The sequence below is a fragment of the Drepanopeziza brunnea genome (assembly GCF_022702325.1).
Source record: "Drepanopeziza brunnea f. sp. 'multigermtubi' strain 214-2 chromosome Unknown ctg14, whole genome shotgun sequence".
Taxonomy (NCBI): Eukaryota; Fungi; Ascomycota; class Leotiomycetes; order Helotiales; family Drepanopezizaceae; genus Drepanopeziza; species Drepanopeziza brunnea.
Genome location: NW_027094077.1, coordinates 1,596,859 through 1,614,322, shown reverse-complemented (window position 1 = coordinate 1,614,322; position 17,464 = coordinate 1,596,859). Strand labels below are relative to the sequence as shown.

The window sequence follows — 17,464 nt, the reverse complement described above, 5'->3', positions numbered from 1 at the left end:
TTGCTGGTATTGCGGTCGGGTTCCGATGCAATGCGCGTCAGGTTAAAGACGGGATTCGGGGGGTGGTTGGGCGGGAGCGGGAAGGCGAGAGGGCGAGAGGGCGAGAGGGCGAGAGGGCGAGAGGGCGTGAGGGAGTGGCCGAGGTTGAAGATGCGGAATCGAGTTGAGGCGCCTGAATGTGTAGCTAGCTATATTCTGCCCGGGTGATGTGATGATGTTGATGCTGATGCTGATGTTGGAGGAGTTGTTGAGCCTTGTAGTAGTCCGTCGTCCGTCGTCCGTCATTCGTGGTGAGTGGCGTTGATCTTCAGGGTACGAGACTACTTTTACCTACTACAACGTAGTACTTGGACTTTGTTTCACCTGGTTGCTCTGTTAGTTGCCGGGATTCAAAGATTCGCCGATGTGGAGTGGAGCAGCACGGCCAAGGGCACGGGCAAGGGCACGGGAGACCGGATACTTCGGGGCCAGGCCAGCCAGCCAGCCAGCCAGCCAGCCAGCCAGCCAGCGGGCAACGGCAACAGCCGACTCAATCGATAGACTGGAATGACCAGGACGAGCCGATGCTACCTCTGTCCGTCGATGTTGGCATCACAGAGCGGCTGCTTCTCATTTGATTTGTTCATTCTTCTTCGTACATCTATCTACTACCTATTGATCTTCATTTAGAGGACAGGCAGTCCTCACAGTCAACTCAGCCCGGCGCTACAATCATCTATTCCCAGTGGTCCGTCCATCCATCCACCACCCAAGTTTATCATCAAAACATCCTTCCTCATTACCCTATTACCTTATTGCCTTATTACCTTCCTTACACGCTGGAGCCCAACCCAACCCAACCTTTACTTAGCCCTCAAACTCGACTCGACTCGACTCGACTTGAATTGAATCGACTCCACTCCCCTCCATCTACCCGAGCCACCCATACACGTTGAAATCTCGACCGCATTACATCAACTTCCTCTCTCCCTTGACCCTTTTCTCCCACTTCTCTCGTGCTTTCATATGCACGTGTTTGGTACCGCTCCCGAGTAAAACCACCCCGCCGCCACCACCACCACTAACCACCACCACCACCACCACTAACCACTACCCACTGCCACTACCACCTCGACCAATACGAACGCCCCATCGCCTTCCACTTCACTCCCACTCCCACTTCCCTCTCCACTCCACTGCCCGCTCCACCAGATATATGTCCTTCGGCAGTGTTGCGAACCCCCCCATGGCTCATGGTCTCTCGAGAACCAACACCGCCCCCTTATTCACGACCCGCAGCACCGGGCATGGCCTTTCAGGCTTGAGCAACATCATGGGCCACAGTTCGCGCTCCTCCCAGCTCTCTGGGTCCACCGCCTTCACATCCTCCTCAACTTCGCTGTCATCTTTGACCAGCTCGGCCACCCTCGTTTCATCTACCGCGGCTCCGGCAACACCGCAGATGGCCCAGAACGCTGGGAATGTCGTCGCGACGAACAACATCATCAATCAGCGGGCGGATGCCTCGAGGTCGCTCTACCAGATATGCGTGAATCTGCGCCAGAGGCTGGCCACCGTGCCCGACTTCGATGCACACCTGACCGATGCCGAGAGCGAGGATGAGGGCGAGGACTTGGACCCCGTCTCCTCCCTATGGAAATGCCTGAGGAAGGGGACACCGCTGGTCACAATATATAACTCGCTGAAGCCGGATGAGCTCTTGAAAATTGATGAGAAGATACCGGAAACGAAAAGAGCCAAGATTGCTGCCTTTAAGTTTGTGGAGGCGTGCTTGAAGGACCTCAAGCTACCTCCTGGGGAGTGCTTTTCATTGCAGGATTTGTTCGGTGACGATACGACGGGCTTCGTTAAGGTGCGTCTCGCTCTTCACCTCTTCGCATGTTGTGGCGTTGTGCTGCTCCAGTCCTCGGACCATTCACAAGTCGACCTTCAATTATACACACCCGTCGGACTCATGGTGCTAATAATATATCTGAACAGGTCACTCAAATCATCAACATTGTTCTGGATATCGCGGAGCAAAAAGGAAACCTTTTGACATCAGACGAGGCCAGTGTGGTACCGGCAGCAGCCATGGCAGGATCCAAGATGAGCTACAGGGACCATGTGGTCAACGAACTCGTGAACACGGAACGGAAATATGTGCAGGATTTGGAGAATCTTCACGAGCTGAAGAAAACGATAGAGCAGAGGGGCGTGATTCCAGGAGATGTCGTACACGACATTTTTCTCAACATCAACGCGATTTTGGATTTCCAGCGGAGGTTTCTCATCAAGATCGAGACGACGAATTCTCAACCGGACGATTCGCAAGCGTGGGGACTTCCCTTTACCAATTACGAGGAAGCCTTCAACATTTACCAACCCTTCATCGCTAATCAACGCAAAGCCGCGGCTATTGCAAAGAAAGAATTTGACAAGATCTCTCTAGCTGAACATCCCGTGGTTGCAGATTTCAACACCTTGGACGGATTTCTTCTCAAACCGATGCAGCGTCTTGTCAAGTATCCCTTGCTGTTGAAGGTATGCTGGAATTACCTAGGAAATTGGAATGCAAACCTAATGAATTCATAGGACCTGCGCGACAAAACAGGTGCGGATGACGAGACTAAGGCTGATTTAACAGCTGGTATTGAGGCGTCAAATCGAGTGCTCATGCAGGCAAACTCTGCCGTCGATAGAGAACTTAGGGCGGAAGCGTTAGAGGACCTGTGCGCGCGGGTAGACGACTGGAAGAACCATCGTGTTGATCATTTTGGAGAATTGCTGTTGCATGGGCATTTTCCTGTGTTGACAGGCAAGAGTGACGTGCAGAAAGAAGTACGACCCCTCTTCTATCTTCAGAATATTTCGTCATTTCGTCCTTCAGAGAATTGGCGAAGCGCAAGGCGACTTCGTCATCAAGACAACACGCTCTCTTGTCCATCCGGGCGGAGCGGAGGAAGAGGGGCCCCTTCGATGGGCTGCTGTCTCCTGTCCAGAACCTTACAAGGAATCTGTGGACAGTGTTCTCTCCCTCAATGAATCAGTGTTGTGCAATTCCGACGACCAGCTCCCACACGCTGAAGAGGATATGATCAACTTCATGAACAACATGCTTTCCATTGAATTTCAAGGCCTCCACAGAATCACGGGGGAAACCCCTTTTATAGAACAATATGCTAACGAATTGGGCGCCACTTGCCCGTCATTTGAGCAGTACACTATATACCTCTTCGAACGCATCCTTTTGTGTTGCAAAGAGCTCAATCCCAACAAATCGAAAGACAAACTCATGGGGAGCACCCAGAAGGACAAAAAGGATAAGAAAGACAAGAAGAACAGGGAGCCCAACAAGAATGCGAAACTTCAACTCAAGGGACGAATCTTCATGACTAACGTGACCGAGGTCATGTCTTTGGCAAAACAGGGTGAGCCTTCTAGGCCCCTTCATCTGGACAGCGCTGACCATACCGTAGGCTCTTACACAGTTCAGATTTTCTGGAAGGGTGACCCAGGCGTGGAGAACTTCATCATAAGGTTCTCGAACGAGGAGACGATGAAGAAATGGTATGAGGGAGTTGATGGGCAACGGAAAACACACGCCAGCACCGTTCAGATGGGGAGCAGTCCCGATGCCGATTTCACATGGATGAAAGATCAGGCAGCTCCTCTTCCCAACCCCTATTCCCAACACGAAGATGAAGATGATGACGACGACTATAACTTCTCAGCATCAGCACAATTATCAAACTCCACATATCCAGGCCCTGTAACAGGCATGGCTCGCAACCCATCGATCTCGAGTCTTCGCTCAAGGGCCGCAACAGGAGAGAGTGGCACGTCGTTAGCCGGAATTGCGAGAGCGCCACCGCCTCGCTTCCCAATGGGAACCTTGCAGAATCCGCCGTTGAGCTTGCAGACCCAACTTACAACACAGCTCCCTTCGCCGAGTCACAGGGGCGGGGATTCTTACTTCTCACCGGTCGCAGAATCACCTGCGTCCTCGAGAATAAGCGGCAGTTCCCAGACCCAAATGTTTCCACTCCCGCGGCAAGGGACGCCCCAAAGTGGCTGGGAGTCAGTTGATCACAATAGGTATACGGCGCCTGCACATTCGAGAGCACTGTCGAGAGGCAGCCAACCACATTCGGATGCTTATCAAATGAACGGCCGTACACCGCAGAGACCTTCCCTTCCGGCAATGCCTCACAATTCGGCGCAGGCACAGACAGCAGCACAACAAAGGAGTCGGTCTTACAGTACCCCGGATATCAATGGTCAGAATGGAGCCCGCCGGCTTCCGAATGGCTCCATGAGTGGCCCAGTCCCAGCCGTACCTGGTATTCCCGCCCATCTTCACCCTTCTTACGACAACGGAATACCGCGATCTCAGAACAATTCTCCAAATGGGCTACCCATGAGGTCAAACACCCAGTCTCCCGGTGCACAGATACAAAAGATGCCGCAGGGCCAGGGCTCCCAGTACCCGTCGTACCCACGGTCTAACAACTCTCAATATCCAGGAGGCGTACAGGATAGCCGAGCCATGTCACCACCACTGGGTAGCGTCAAATCAGGGGACGGCGACGTGGGCCTCCCAACTCAACTCAAAGTCAAAGTCAACTGCGACGGCAACTATGTGACGCTCGTGGTAGCATTTAACATCACCTACCAATCCCTTGTCGATCGCATTGACGCCAAGGTCGGTCGATTCTCCACCAACGCCATTGCGGCCGGTACGATGCGACTGCGGTACCAAGACGAGGACGGTGATTTCGTGACGATTGAGAGTGACGATGACATCCAGATCGCATTCCAGGAGTGGCGTGAGTCGCAGAAGCAGCAGTATCTGCAGGGACAGCTTGGCGAGATTGAGCTGTTTTGTCTCAGTGTGGAAAGCTAGCTTGTCATGAGAGAGTTGAAATCCGAGTAAGAGGAGGTAGATGGCAAGGGCAAATATGAGAAAGTGAGTGGGAGAGAAACTTTTTCACAGACGGTCTACTAGATGACCGGTGCTGTGCCTGCGGTATGGCGATGGAATCTTCTTCGAAATCTGATACCGGCTATTTTTCCTTATTCTGCGAGATAGAACGAACATCCCTACATTAACATTGAGCAAGGGTTGGAGGTTTTATTCGAGGGTCGGGGGCGGCATACGACATTTGAATGGCATTGTGTGTGTGGTTTTTTCCAACTATTGTTTAGCTTGGGCGACTGGTGGGTTGGTCATGGGTGTCCCCCCCCCCCCCCCCCCCCCCCTTCTTATGGTTATCTGGAGGGCGTTTCTGCTGTTTGCTTGCTTGTTGCTGTTTGGTCTCTCAACCCTTGGAGAGTTGTGGGCGTGCATATGGCGGTGCGTTGCTGCAAGTTTTATTTTTATTTTTATCTTATCTACGATTCGGGGAGGGGAGGTGTGGAGGTCGGCGACGATGATGTTATGGGCATGCGGAGAGCTTTTGATGAATGGAATGGACTTTTTGACATGGCATTTATGTGGGGTGATGAACGGGGGGAAGTGGTGACGCGATGTTTGGGAGTGGATGGACCGCGTACCGGGACTGGACTGGACTAAGGAGAGCCGTGGATGAGAGGGGAGGAGTTGCATCCAGCATCGTGGAAGATAGATAGATACCTATGCTTTGCGAGGGAGGGTTTCGATGGAACGGGATACGAGGAAGGAGTTGAACGAAAGAGATGAGTGAGTGAGATGTGTGTGTGTGTGTGAGTGAGTGAAAGAGAATGAAGTACCTCCTCACCATCCACCTACCTACCTACCTACATACTCACAAGTCACAAATCTTTCGCCTCAGATGATCTGCTCTCTCTACATACCTAGATAGGTAGGTACCTAGGAAGTGAAATGAACGAACTGGATATAGGTATATGTGTGAGTGTGAGTACACCCACCCCCTTGTATCTCTTGCATGTTATGAATTCAGTCCGCCTCTCGAGTACGCACGTTTATTATTTATATACCTTGTATTGTATATTACACCGGATACTTTTCATTTCAACAGTCAGGATCGGAACTGGGGAATGGAAAGATTCTCTGGGTGGGTGGTCTCGTAGATGTACGTATCTGTCTGCCGTCTTGGCTGCCTGCTTCTCCTTCCCGTATAAATTCCTACCTTTCGTTTTTTTTTTTTTTCCTTCTTTTTTCCAATCATGTGTCTGTCCTTCATTGCTAGGGTTTGGAACGATACAGCAAGAAGGAGACGGAAAAGTATCCATTTCTTTTCGCATTTATTTTGCTCTCTTTGATGAAGGTCTTTATTTCTGGATGCCATGCATGGCTAGGTAGACAGACGTACATGGGTAGGTTGATGGAGACCCCTTCCTCCTCTCTCTCTCTCTCCCTCTCTCTCTCTCTCCCCCACCATTTCTTTCGGCGTGCGCCTTTGATGTATCTCACGCCGGAGACACACAACAGCGGAATAAAAGCACCCGAAAGATATAAATACAGAGATGACGGTCTTCTTTCGAGTTGGGACGCACTTTTTATCTTTACTTCCTCTTTCGCGGGCCGACGATATTGGGGTACATGCGAGAGAGGTGGTGGTTGATGGTGTTTTTCTTTTGGGATTTGGGTCGCTAGACAGACGGGTGGGGGTTTCGATCAGCGTGGTTCATAGATTTGTGTGGAATGTATTTTTTATTTGGAATCCTGCGGTGAGTGTGGAGGTGGTGCTCTGGGGGTGGGATGATAGATTTTGGGGATGGTGGAGTGAAGTGAGGGTGAGAGGGGGACTTGGGGGCAAAGGAACATACAGGTGTATCCATACATGCCCTCAACTGCGTTTCTAGGGCCTGGCACCCTGCTACGGTGTGGCCAGACGAGGCCCAGCACGCTGTGTACACCACGCGTTAGCATAAATTCCCCTGGTGTCTCATTGTTGCAGCCAGCGTTCCCATCCGTCTGCATATCCTCATCTCTTGACTCCCGCGCCCTCGTCCTTTCCCATCATGTATTCTTATCCCCAGTTCGCCTGAAACTTTTCGTATTAAATCTCTCCGGTTCTCTCCCAAGCTCTAATGTCATATCCTTCCACTCCTCTGTTCACAAGTCCACCCCGTAATCATTCCTCTTCCATCTCGTCCTCAAAATCACTCCCTCTTTCCAATTGCTCCCTCTTTCTATTTCCCGGGTAAAAGGCGAATAGGAGGACGGCGAATGGGGTGAGGATAGATGGGAGGGGGGCAGCGCGATAAACGAAAGAAGCACATACTCAGCACCGAACTCATGATGCTCAAGCACGGGTTCGCATCCGCCCTGTTCGGTCTCCGGACACGCAGTTTCGGGAGGGGAGGCAGGCGCATCGGTTGTAGAGCTGTGCTGGAGCCTTTGGGAGGCATTTTCTTGGAGGAGGGGTGCTGTCTTTTGTCTTCGCGAAGTGAAGCGAATTGGATTGGAATTTCCCTGTATCAAGTTCCCCGTTCGTGACCCTCCCTGTTTCCCTCTATCAATAGGTGGCGGTGGCTCAATATTCGAGTTGGGCGGTTTGTATGTGGCAAGAATCACGTATGGGTGTGTTGGTAAATGTGTGACTGGTGATGGCCATGTTCAGATGTTGAAGCGCCGTTACACTGAGCTTCGATAAATTCTTGCGCTAGTACAGGAAAGGAAGTAAAAGTGGGGAGTGGGTCAAAGTAAACAAAACAGAAGTTCGCATGCGCGTGACGATCCAAACCTTTTTTCTTATCCACGATCAGACGCAAGATTGTGATTGATATTCATCCACGCCACGGGTGAATTCATTTTTACCTATCTACGGTGTTTAGGGCTTGGGGAAGAGAAGAATTTACTTTGACCTTTGGATCTGAATTGCCAGGACGCGGAGGTGCATTGCGCGCAACAAACAAGCGCGTTTTATTTCTTTGGGCAATCTGCTCGAGATCGGTATGGATAGCACCTCAAGCTCCGGGCCCGGAGACGGCAAACTGTAAGTCTCTGACAGATTCATTTTAGACCACTACTGACCGTCGCCTCCAGGTCTATCTACCGCGACGCCTTTCTCCCCCAACCAACCCAACCCCGTAAAGCCTGGGACCGAGCCCCCGTGCCAGCTCACGCGCCGCGACTCGCTGGCCGCAGGATATGGAAGAAAGCTCCAGGCATCAATACGAAAAAGATTGGAGATGAGGACAGGGACAACGCGATCGGGGTGGAGCTTGAGCTTGAGAAGGGGGGAAATGGGAGTAGGAAGAGGGTGAAGGGGATGGGTGCGCTCGCGAGAGAGAATATTGGGATGCCCGGGTGGATTGATAGGGTTGAAAATGATGGGGATGTTGTTGAGGGATTTGAGGCGGGGGTAGACGGAGCGTGCAGCCCGATGAAGAAGGGGGTGTGGGATGAAGATGCACTGGTGGTACCAAGGAAGAGGACAAATTCTAATCATCTTGTCACGCCGCGGAAGGTGCTTGGGAAGAAGGATGTCAATGGTGGTACTGTGATACACACTGGGGGGCAGATGGGCTTGGGGGAGATGGAGAAGATGACAGTTCCGCCTGATGATATTGAGGAAGAGGGTGCGAAACAGACGCCGAGACGGAGGAAGAGTACGCGGAAATCTCGACAGCTTGCAAACGGAGACTTGGTTGAGGAGCAAACGGGAGGTGGTACTGTGGAGGTGGCGGCGCCGAGGAGAGATTCTTTTGATTTCACTTCGAAGGTGAAAGGAAACCTCGAGATGCTTCAGGAATCGGTGCCAGATACCACGATCACGGCTAAAGTTGAGGATGATGTCAAGGAATCGCCTGCTACTTTCCAGCAATCTACCAGCAGCGTCCCAGTCTTGGTTGAAGCTGAAACTTCTGAGGCTGTCTTGTCTCAACACGAAATATTGTCAATGGAGGTCCAACTCGAGACCAGACACCAGGATGTTGCAAATGGAGATATCGCCGAGTCTGAGCCTTTGAGAACCATCGAAGAAGACACAAATGTTTCACAGCAAGAGAATTTCCCAGAACCCGAGAATATTTCGAGATTCGAGGGATCCGCAGCCTCAGACTGTAACAAAGAAGTTGTCGAGGAGGAGCATGATATTTCGGCAGAGGTTCCCGCTGCTCAAAATGCTGCAAAAATTTCGACACCAGAGCGTCTACCTTCACCTGGTCAACCCGTCGAACCCGAGATCTTTGCAGAACAAGATCCTCAAACACCTACACAAGCTATGCACATTCCTACGGCAGATCTTCCAGCATTCGAAGACATGGCTATCGACAACGCTTCTCCTGTCAATCCTGCGCTGACTCCAAAATTCAAGACGAAGAAGTCTCAACGACGTGGTACGAGAAGGAGTACGAGAAACCTGCGTTCGAGCTCTGCTGCTCAAGAGGATGTCATGGCTCCAGCTGCTCAGGATGCGCAGCAATTAGATCCAGCAATGCAAACTATAGCATCGCCTCTAAAAATCGCCGATGACGAGGCTCAACTCCACGGCACCGAAGTATTCGAAGCTGCGACTACATCGAAATCTGCGGAGGAGGTTCGCGAAGTTGCAGAAAGTAAAGTGAAGGAGTTTATTGAATTTTTTCATGAATCACTCCCTCCACTTGAGCAAGATCATCACTCTATGGACGGCATTGAAAGCAAGACATCTGATGTTGAGAATGCTCTATCAGAAAATTATGCACGTGCTCCTCGGCAACAGCTGGATGCTCTTGATTTCTCGTCTCAAATTCCAAATGAGGAGATCCCAACTTCTGGAGAGGTCCATTTCTCAATGGATGAGATTGCCATAGCAGAGCAGGCAAAGCGCGAAGAGTCCCTTCTACAGGATTCAGATGTAGAGGAAGTTACCAAAACCTCCACGCCCGAACTACAAGAGGACTCGGACGTCGAGTCTTCGTCTTTGCAGGATGTCGCTGGTGCCTCGGACAACCACCCTGATTCCATCTCAGAGGAAGTAGCAGAGAGCTTTGAGCTCATTGAACCTGCCACCCTGAATACTGCTTACAGCGCACCTTCTATCCCAACAGAGGAAGTGAATAAAGAGCTTCATGAATCATCCACATCAATTCCAACAATCACCGAATTCACCAAGACTGTCTCCGAAAATAATGTGTCTACAACCTGCCAACACGACGACACAGATATGCTTCGGGACTTTCTCACACGAGTCAAAGCTAACAAAGCCGCCCAGGCAAACACATCAATTCCCAAGAGAAAGCGCTCGCTGCCTCACTCACCGATACAACTCCCTCTTGAGACCGTACCCGCCGTATCCTCACCATCTTCACCAAAAGCCACCGAAGACTTCGACACCAGTCTTCCAGACCCATCGCCCGCCAAGCGCAGAAAGCGATCCCACATGTCCTCGCCCACCCCCAAAGACGGCGACATCACAGAGCCCAGATCTATCCGCCGCAGCGGCCGCACCCGTCTCCCCATCAAAGCCGCCCCTCTCGCCCCCTCCTTTATTCCCGTGCGCCGCATCGGTCAAGACGGTGAGAGCACTGTTACGCTCCGCCGCAGCGAAGATAAAGAGCTCGCGGCTCTCACGAAAATGAATACTCGCAAGAACAAAGGAGCGGCACAGCACCCGGCTAACTTCTTGCATGCTGCTGCGAAGAAGAGTGAGGAGAAAGAGAAAGATGATCCAGTTGCGAAGCAGAAGCTGGTGAGGGAAGCTTTTGAGGTGAGGGAGAAGGAGAAGAAACGCAGCAAGGGGAAGGGGAAGAAAAGCGTCGTGTGGGCGGAAGAGTTGGCGAGGTTTCAGAGTGATGAGCAAGAAAGGAAGAGTGAAGAGGATATGAAAGAGGTCGTATTCAAGCCAAACCAGAGAGACAAATCCATTATGCCGCTGACCAAGGAGGAAAAGAAGGCTGCTGCTGCTGTTGCTGTAGTGCCGGCTGCGAGTGGTGGAGAGAAGAAGACGCCGGTTAAGGTCGGCATGCGAAGTAAGATTTCTTTAGGTATGGCTGCGAATGGAACGCCGGCGCCGAAGAGGGGCTTGCGGGGACGGCCGTAGGTGTCATTTGACTGCTGTTTCTTGCTCTTTTTACATGGACATCCTTGCGCTGCGTCGGTTTTGGGTGGGGATATCGTGGCAGGTGTACATAGCAACATAGAGAGAGAAAGAGAAGTTGAGAAAGAGAGATAGAGAGAGTGGGGAGGAAGCGGGGAAGGGGGGAGAGGAGTAATGTGAATATCAATGTATGGCGTATTCTCTTGTCTCCTGTCTCGTCTATGTATCTTATGTGAGGGACATTTGTCCTTTCTGATGACGCAAAAAGAATTGTCAATTCAATATACATCTACACTATAGTCACACAGATTCGCAATGTAGTCTCTTTATGATTAACCTCAGACAAGTTAGTTGTGACTAAGACAATACAGTATTTCAGTCTGGCTAATGGCTGGACGACTAATGCTTATCATCATACGAAATAGCTGAGCTGAAATCTTGGAAATGTAAGCTGGCAGCTGAGGCAATTCTATATTTACGAATCGTGATCTAGATATGATCTCGACATCCTCAGCGCGCTTCTAGAATCTCAGCAGCCTGGCAACTCGGCATGATCCCTAATTAAAATCGAGTAAGCGAAACAGGTTTTGTTTCGCGGAAACGATTTGGATTGACTGAGTTACGTAAAACTTCAGTGCGAGTGATCCCTGTAGCGTTGCTTCCAAGTCCGGAGCGGATCCGCGGAAATTGTAAGCGAAAATAAGCGAAGACAATAAGCATGATCATGTGACAGCATAAAGCTTATAGGAAATGCTAGGAGTTAACAGGCTGCATTTTACACACTGAAGATATGTTATTTTCACGGATCATACGAAGTAGAATACTACTATTGCATTTGAAAAACAGTAATTTGCCCCCAATTTTTTTTTTCTATTTTTTTTTTACGTACTTACTTTTGTTTTAGAGACTCTAGAATCTAGAATCTCTACCCTAGATAGTCCAGCAATATGCTCAGTAAATCCAAAACTCCTGTAGGTTAGCACACCAAATTTCCCGCAATCTGGTCAGTCAATCCAAATATCGGTCTAGATTTGCACACCTTCTTGTTCCAGAGCACATCTCACTGCATCCATGACATTTGGGACCTCGACGGTCGGCAAATGCTCTGGTACCGTTCCAGCTTGATGGATTCCGGTCTGAACCAGAATGCTCGACCAAGTCGTCCCATGGGGACTCAGATAGTTGTTCGCACCAGCAATGTCTGAGCGAGGTCCATCACCTACCATGTATACCCGTGCTAGTTCCTCCCCAGCAACCTCACGAAGAGCCTGCTCGCCGTATTCGAACTGGAGCTGGGTAGGCTTACCGATCTGTGTGTAATGTTCTCCGTCGATGAGCTCAGTTCCAGTCATGCCCGACCACATGCCTTTCAAAGCCAGTTTGAAAGTGCCTTGGCAGATTCGTGGAAGGTTGTGCTTGGTGGCGAAGGTGATATCGGGATTGGCCATGAAGAGATGGGGCTGTCTGTCTTGCAGATATCCCTTGTTGGGTAGTTCAGTGTTTCCATTGAGGGGGGACATGGTGCCAAACTTACCTTTTTCCGAGAGGAAGAGATCGATGAGAATCTGCAGATCAAGTCCCCAGTCTCTGGGGGATGAGTAGATGAAGACAGCAGCAACCTCTGGCGGGGAATTTCCTTCGGTCATCAATGGTCGTGCCGTCTTAGTGAAGTAGTCTTTGTGGATCTCGTTGAAGGGATAGATGTTTGGATAAGCTGTGATGATGTCAGCAGAGGTAATGACTCTCTTGAAGCCATAGTGCTCAGCAACTTCTCTGCACTGGTTTCCAACGCCTCCGAGCACAAGAACAGTCTTGTCGGCCAGAGTTTCGACTTGGTTCTTGAAAGGAGTATGTGCTTGGATGAACTGGGAAGCGAGGATGGGTATCCCTAGTTTCTGGGCCATGTCAGCAGCACGTTCATCTTCGATCTTTCCACCTCCGTTAGTTAGGAAGATAAAAGGGATTTCGTTTTCGTGGAGATAGGTCATGGCTTCTAAAGCCCCTGGGCATAGCTCGCCCGACTTGTAGATCACACCGTCAATATCGAATGAGAACGCAAAGTTCTTTCCGAGTGGTTGGGGTGTCTTGACGGTTGTTTTCTTCTTTGTAGGTGTGATGACTGTTCTACCGATGACTGTGATATCAAAAGATTCCAGTGTAGACGCGATTCTTGCCAAGTCCTGTGAAGATGGCTGAGATGTCATCGTTGGGCTGATTGTTGTTGTGTCAATGATAGTGATATCAAAGTCTTCAAGATGTCCTGTGGTCGAGGTAGAAGCCATTTGGATGACTACCTTTCTGAAGATGTTGCTTCGATGGATTTGCTTGAAAAGAGTTGTGTCTGGAGTTTGTTGGATAGGATGTGTGCTTGCTGTACGGGGAATCAAGTAGAGATTTTCAAGTGCATTTATAGTCAATTTTCAAATTCAAGTTCAACTGTTCTGTATTGAAAGGATTAGGCCCAAATGACATTCTGGACAATGCTCTCTCTTCTTTCTCAGAGAGTACAGAACAATTCGATTGTTTATTATTAGGACAGTGTAGAACCTGGGCTAAATCCAGCGTTGAACAACTGTTCTGGAACAAACACTTTGTCATGGACAATGATTGATAGACAATGTTCAAGAGCTAATGAAACAACCCTCGGGAGTTGTTAGGGGCTCCGACGACTTTGCAATGAGCTATCATGTTTTCAAAGTGGCAACTGAGGGCTGAAGTCTGTCCTGAGAATATCTCGAAGGATAAAAGCTTCAATAGCACAATGTATCAATCGCAGTATGAGCATTCATCCGACTGTATTCTGCAGCAATAGAGGCAACACAGCAGCGACGTCAAAAAAAATCGTAGTCGTTCCAGTATGCTAATTCACTGTACTGATATACATAGAAACTCTGTACAATATGTAGTCCAGTCTTTCAAATTCGTGCCATCAGATTCATTCACACGAACTTCCCCCAAAATTTAAATCTTTTGTTCTGAGAACACAACCACCTCCGGATATGGAGGCATCCGGATGCGGCGCTCTTAGCGTTGAGAGACTCAAAGGAGTCTCACTAATATTCTCTAGCAACGAGCGATATGGAAGAGATATGGCGTGATCAAACCTCATTCTGTTTGCTTCGGGGTGGACAAAGGATAACCATACTCGCCGAGTCGCTGGCTTTGGGAATTCTCAAAGAATTCGAGCGAGGAAATTTCCCGACTTTAACTGAAAAACACTGTTCCGGCGACCGAAGCATAAAGGGCCTTTGTAATGACAGGAGTTTCATTATGCTCATGATTTCCTTACCGACCCCGAGTCCTTGTGCTTTTATTCTCATAGATAGTTTAGAGAACCATCTTATATAGTTTCTCAGCTCGACTTCTCAGATACACCTTCTGGAAACACTATCAGGATCGAATAAAATGGTCACAACCGCAGAAAGGGGCTCGTTGAAAAATGGAGTTCAAACCTTCCTGATCAACTCCTGCCGACTACCATATTCTATTATCAATTGGCTACCTCTCCAGTTTCTCGGGGTCTTTCTGTTGACTTATCAGAACGAGGAAAAGTTGTCGTCATTTTTTCTGGAGTTTCGCGGTCAGGGCTGGTGGATTATTGCCTTCGAAGCCCTGTTCCTTTTCAAATATATCAAGGTCGTCGCACACCTGATCTCCTTTCTTCTGTACAGGCCTTACGCCATTCCGGAACATCCCACAATCTCAGCTAAGGATGTTACGGTAATCATCCCTACCGTGGGTGCGATCGACGAACCCGAATTTCGAGAAACATTGCGAACAATCCTCGCCAATAAACCGCATGAGATCATCGTTTGCACCGTCGGCAGGGAGAAGATGGAAATTGCGCAACGGGTTTGCAACGAAGAAGTGCGCAACTTAGCTCCTGCGGACCGTAGCATCACAGGTGTAACTGTCTCGGCAATCGAGCAAGCCAGCAAGCGAAAGCAGATATACTCGCAGCTCATCGGTGTCGACACCAAGATTGTTGCACTCGCAGACGACCATGTATTCTGGGGGCTCAACTATCTCAAGGCTTCTTTAGCGCCATTCGAAGATCCGAGAATCGGGGGAGTTGGGACGAACAAGAGAGTTCGCCGCGATCCATTCGAATTCACTTGGGCCAACTTCCTAAACTTCACTGCTTGCAATTATCTTGAGCGCCACAATTTCGAGTGTACAGCAAGCACAAACATTGATCAAGGAGTCTTCGTACTTTCAGGCCGGACAGTGTTTTATCGCACTGCTGTCTTGAAACATCCAAGTTTTGCAGTCGATTACCTCCGAGAAACGTGGTTTTTTGGTACCGTTGGGAGGGAGGGCTTTGCTGTGGACGATGATAATCTGTTGACCCGGTTCACAATCGGTGCTGGTCAACACAAAGTCTGGTTTCAGAACTCGGAAGAGAGTACTATGCATACTACACTCGGAGAGCCAGGAAAGTTCTTCAAACAGATGGATCGTTGGATCCGTACAACGTGGCGGTCCAACTCGACAAGCTTGCTCTCGGACCAGACTCCTTGGAGAACACAGCCCTGGTCGGTGTATGCGATCTATTTGTCCAGCTTTGTCAACTTTGCCCTTTTCTACGACGCTGCTCTTCTGATCACGCTATGGGAGGGGTGGGAAGATATGGACTTGGCTCTGTTCCGCTTACGGGGTTCCTTTATGGATAGGGAGAAGGGAATATCGATCCTGGCATGGATACTCTTCCTGTCAAAGATGATCAAGCCCTTCCCACATTTTTGGCGCAATCCCAAGGATATTCTGGTAAGCTGGAAAACTTTCTTCAATGCAGCGAACTCAATACTGACTATGACTAGTGGATTCCTGGATATATCTTGTTTGGATATTATCACTCCTTCATCAAGCTCAAGGCTCTGTTCACAGTTCATGTTGTGGCTTGGGGAACAAGACCAGGAGTAAGGTAAGGCGGGCGCGAGTATTTGAGAAATATTGGAGAAAATGTTGGAATAGCGAGTGCCTGGTGTCTTTGTCGATTCAAATATGTTGGCTTGATCTAGTCGTAGTTAATTTTCGTAACACTTTGCAATAAATGAATTATTCCTTACTACTGGGCTTTGGTCGCTAAACGTTGTACTCCGACCGGGGACTCGGAGAAAAGAAGATTCAAGATACTATAGCCATTAGACGGACTATCTGTATGGCCTACTCTCTTAACCCAGAAGTCTTTGGCCTGAGAAACGACCCTCGATCCGCTCTTTTGAATCCACAAGTACTTGATCGGAAGTTTCTTATGGCTATTTCATTTTCACGAAAGATTCTCAACGCCAAAAATTTCCGCCCTCGTGTGCACTTGCCATTAACGGGTCACAACACGTCGCCAATTTGCTTCGTCAGCCTACAGCACGTTGCCAGCCCTCGCTACAGCACTATGAATTGCTTTCTAGGGCCTTCTTGTATGTAACTCCTTAGCTTAGCACGTCGCCGTACCCCATGGGAGGTCCCAGGGCGGCAGGCTTCGCCTGCTACCCGCCCGACTTAAATAAATACAACAACAACAACAACAACAACAACAACAACAACAACAGCACGTTGCCAGAGCACCATTTATTAGACACATTCCCGTTACTTTCCTAGTCATAGGCTGTACCTTCAGCGCGCCTCGAGTCAGAGTCAACAGTAATCATCGCTAGTTGTAGCATTTTCGGAGATCAATCACCCACCTTTCGCGACGTCCCGAGCCGCCCAGATCTAGCCCTACACCCCATCTTCGGGAAACGGAAGCGTAGGATCTAGATCTCACATGTATTTTCCCGTATCCGCCTTATCTTGCCCGTAGCTGCAGAAGAAAGAAGCCAGCTAACCTTCCAGTGCGCTTGGCATGTATCCTACCTTCCATAGTCTTCACATCTAGAAGGGCCTGGCCCATGTGGAGGAGGATATGGATAGATACCGGTAGTGAGGTCTGTGACACAATGTACCATTTCTTGGAGCTTCGTGAGTGGGTGGTGTCAATGCGAAACGCCGTTGCTCAATGTCTGCTAATGACTAGCTGATTGCGACCGGAGGGCTAGATATCCGTAGTCTTCGGCTGGGCCCGCAAATAGCTCGCACAGTTAGGCCGAAAGAAAGAGAGAGTTTGGTGGCATTCCCGAGACTTTACGGGCGCCAGTACGGTGTGTGCTGATGCGTAGAGTGACTCTACTCCGCATACTAAAATCTACAGGGAGGACTTGCGAGAGACATTGAACATTGGTATTTTTACTGAATAAGGGTGGAAAGATAGTATAGCCATCGCAAAGAAGAGCAGAAAGTGCTTCGGAGCTATACTGTGTTCAAGTGCCTGGCTCCATAGTTGCGCCTTCCGACACTTCATCATTGCGCAACAGCCCTTCACCAATAGCCAGCGAGGATATCCCCACCTTCAGAAAGATCCGCAACAGTAACTACAGCCTTAATGAAGATCACAGTATCGATAGACTTCCTTGATACTCTGCCTCAAAAGCCCTTGCTTTCTATTTGTGGACTAAGTGACCCGAGCGAAAAAAAAAATA

General features: G+C 49.6%; 5 protein-coding genes across 5 annotated transcripts; 3 read left to right on the top strand and 2 right to left on the bottom strand.

Annotated features, from left to right (window-relative positions):
- Positions 1-1,312: 1,312 nt before the first annotated feature.
- Positions 1,313-4,885, top strand: L3040_008041 (uncharacterized protein; the record flags this gene model as incomplete). Its single annotated transcript, XM_007291971.2, has 5 exons — positions 1,313-1,852; positions 1,981-2,523; positions 2,575-2,820; positions 3,200-3,410; positions 3,459-4,885. The coding sequence occupies 5 exons, from the start codon at positions 1,313-1,315 to the stop codon at positions 4,883-4,885; spliced, it is 2,967 nt and encodes a 988-aa protein (XP_007292033.2).
- A 1,601-nt stretch (positions 4,886-6,486) lies between these two features.
- Positions 6,487-7,335, bottom strand: L3040_008040 (mitochondrial 37S ribosomal protein mS37; the record flags this gene model as incomplete). Its single annotated transcript, XM_007297627.1, has 3 exons — positions 6,487-6,573; positions 6,751-6,830; positions 7,209-7,335. 3 exons carry the CDS (start codon positions 7,333-7,335, stop codon positions 6,487-6,489), a joined length of 294 nt encoding a protein of 97 aa, XP_007297689.1.
- Positions 7,336-7,881: 546 nt separating this feature from the next.
- L3040_008039 (uncharacterized protein) lies at positions 7,882-10,952 on the top strand (the record flags this gene model as incomplete). Its single annotated transcript, XM_007297628.1, has 2 exons — positions 7,882-7,922; positions 7,973-10,952. 2 exons carry the CDS (start codon positions 7,882-7,884, stop codon positions 10,950-10,952), a joined length of 3,021 nt encoding a protein of 1,006 aa, XP_007297690.1.
- Positions 10,953-11,974: 1,022 nt separating this feature from the next.
- Positions 11,975-13,231, bottom strand: L3040_008038 (uncharacterized protein; the record flags this gene model as incomplete). The annotated part of the gene is made up of 1 exon (XM_007297629.1): positions 11,975-13,231. The coding sequence occupies one exon, from the start codon at positions 13,229-13,231 to the stop codon at positions 11,975-11,977; it is 1,257 nt and encodes a 418-aa protein (XP_007297691.1).
- A 1,123-nt stretch (positions 13,232-14,354) lies between these two features.
- L3040_008037 (uncharacterized protein) lies at positions 14,355-15,965 on the top strand (the record flags this gene model as incomplete). Its single annotated transcript, XM_007297630.1, has 3 exons — positions 14,355-15,716; positions 15,770-15,868; positions 15,924-15,965. 3 exons carry the CDS (start codon positions 14,355-14,357, stop codon positions 15,963-15,965), a joined length of 1,503 nt encoding a protein of 500 aa, XP_007297692.1.
- Positions 15,966-17,464: the final 1,499 nt, after the last annotated feature.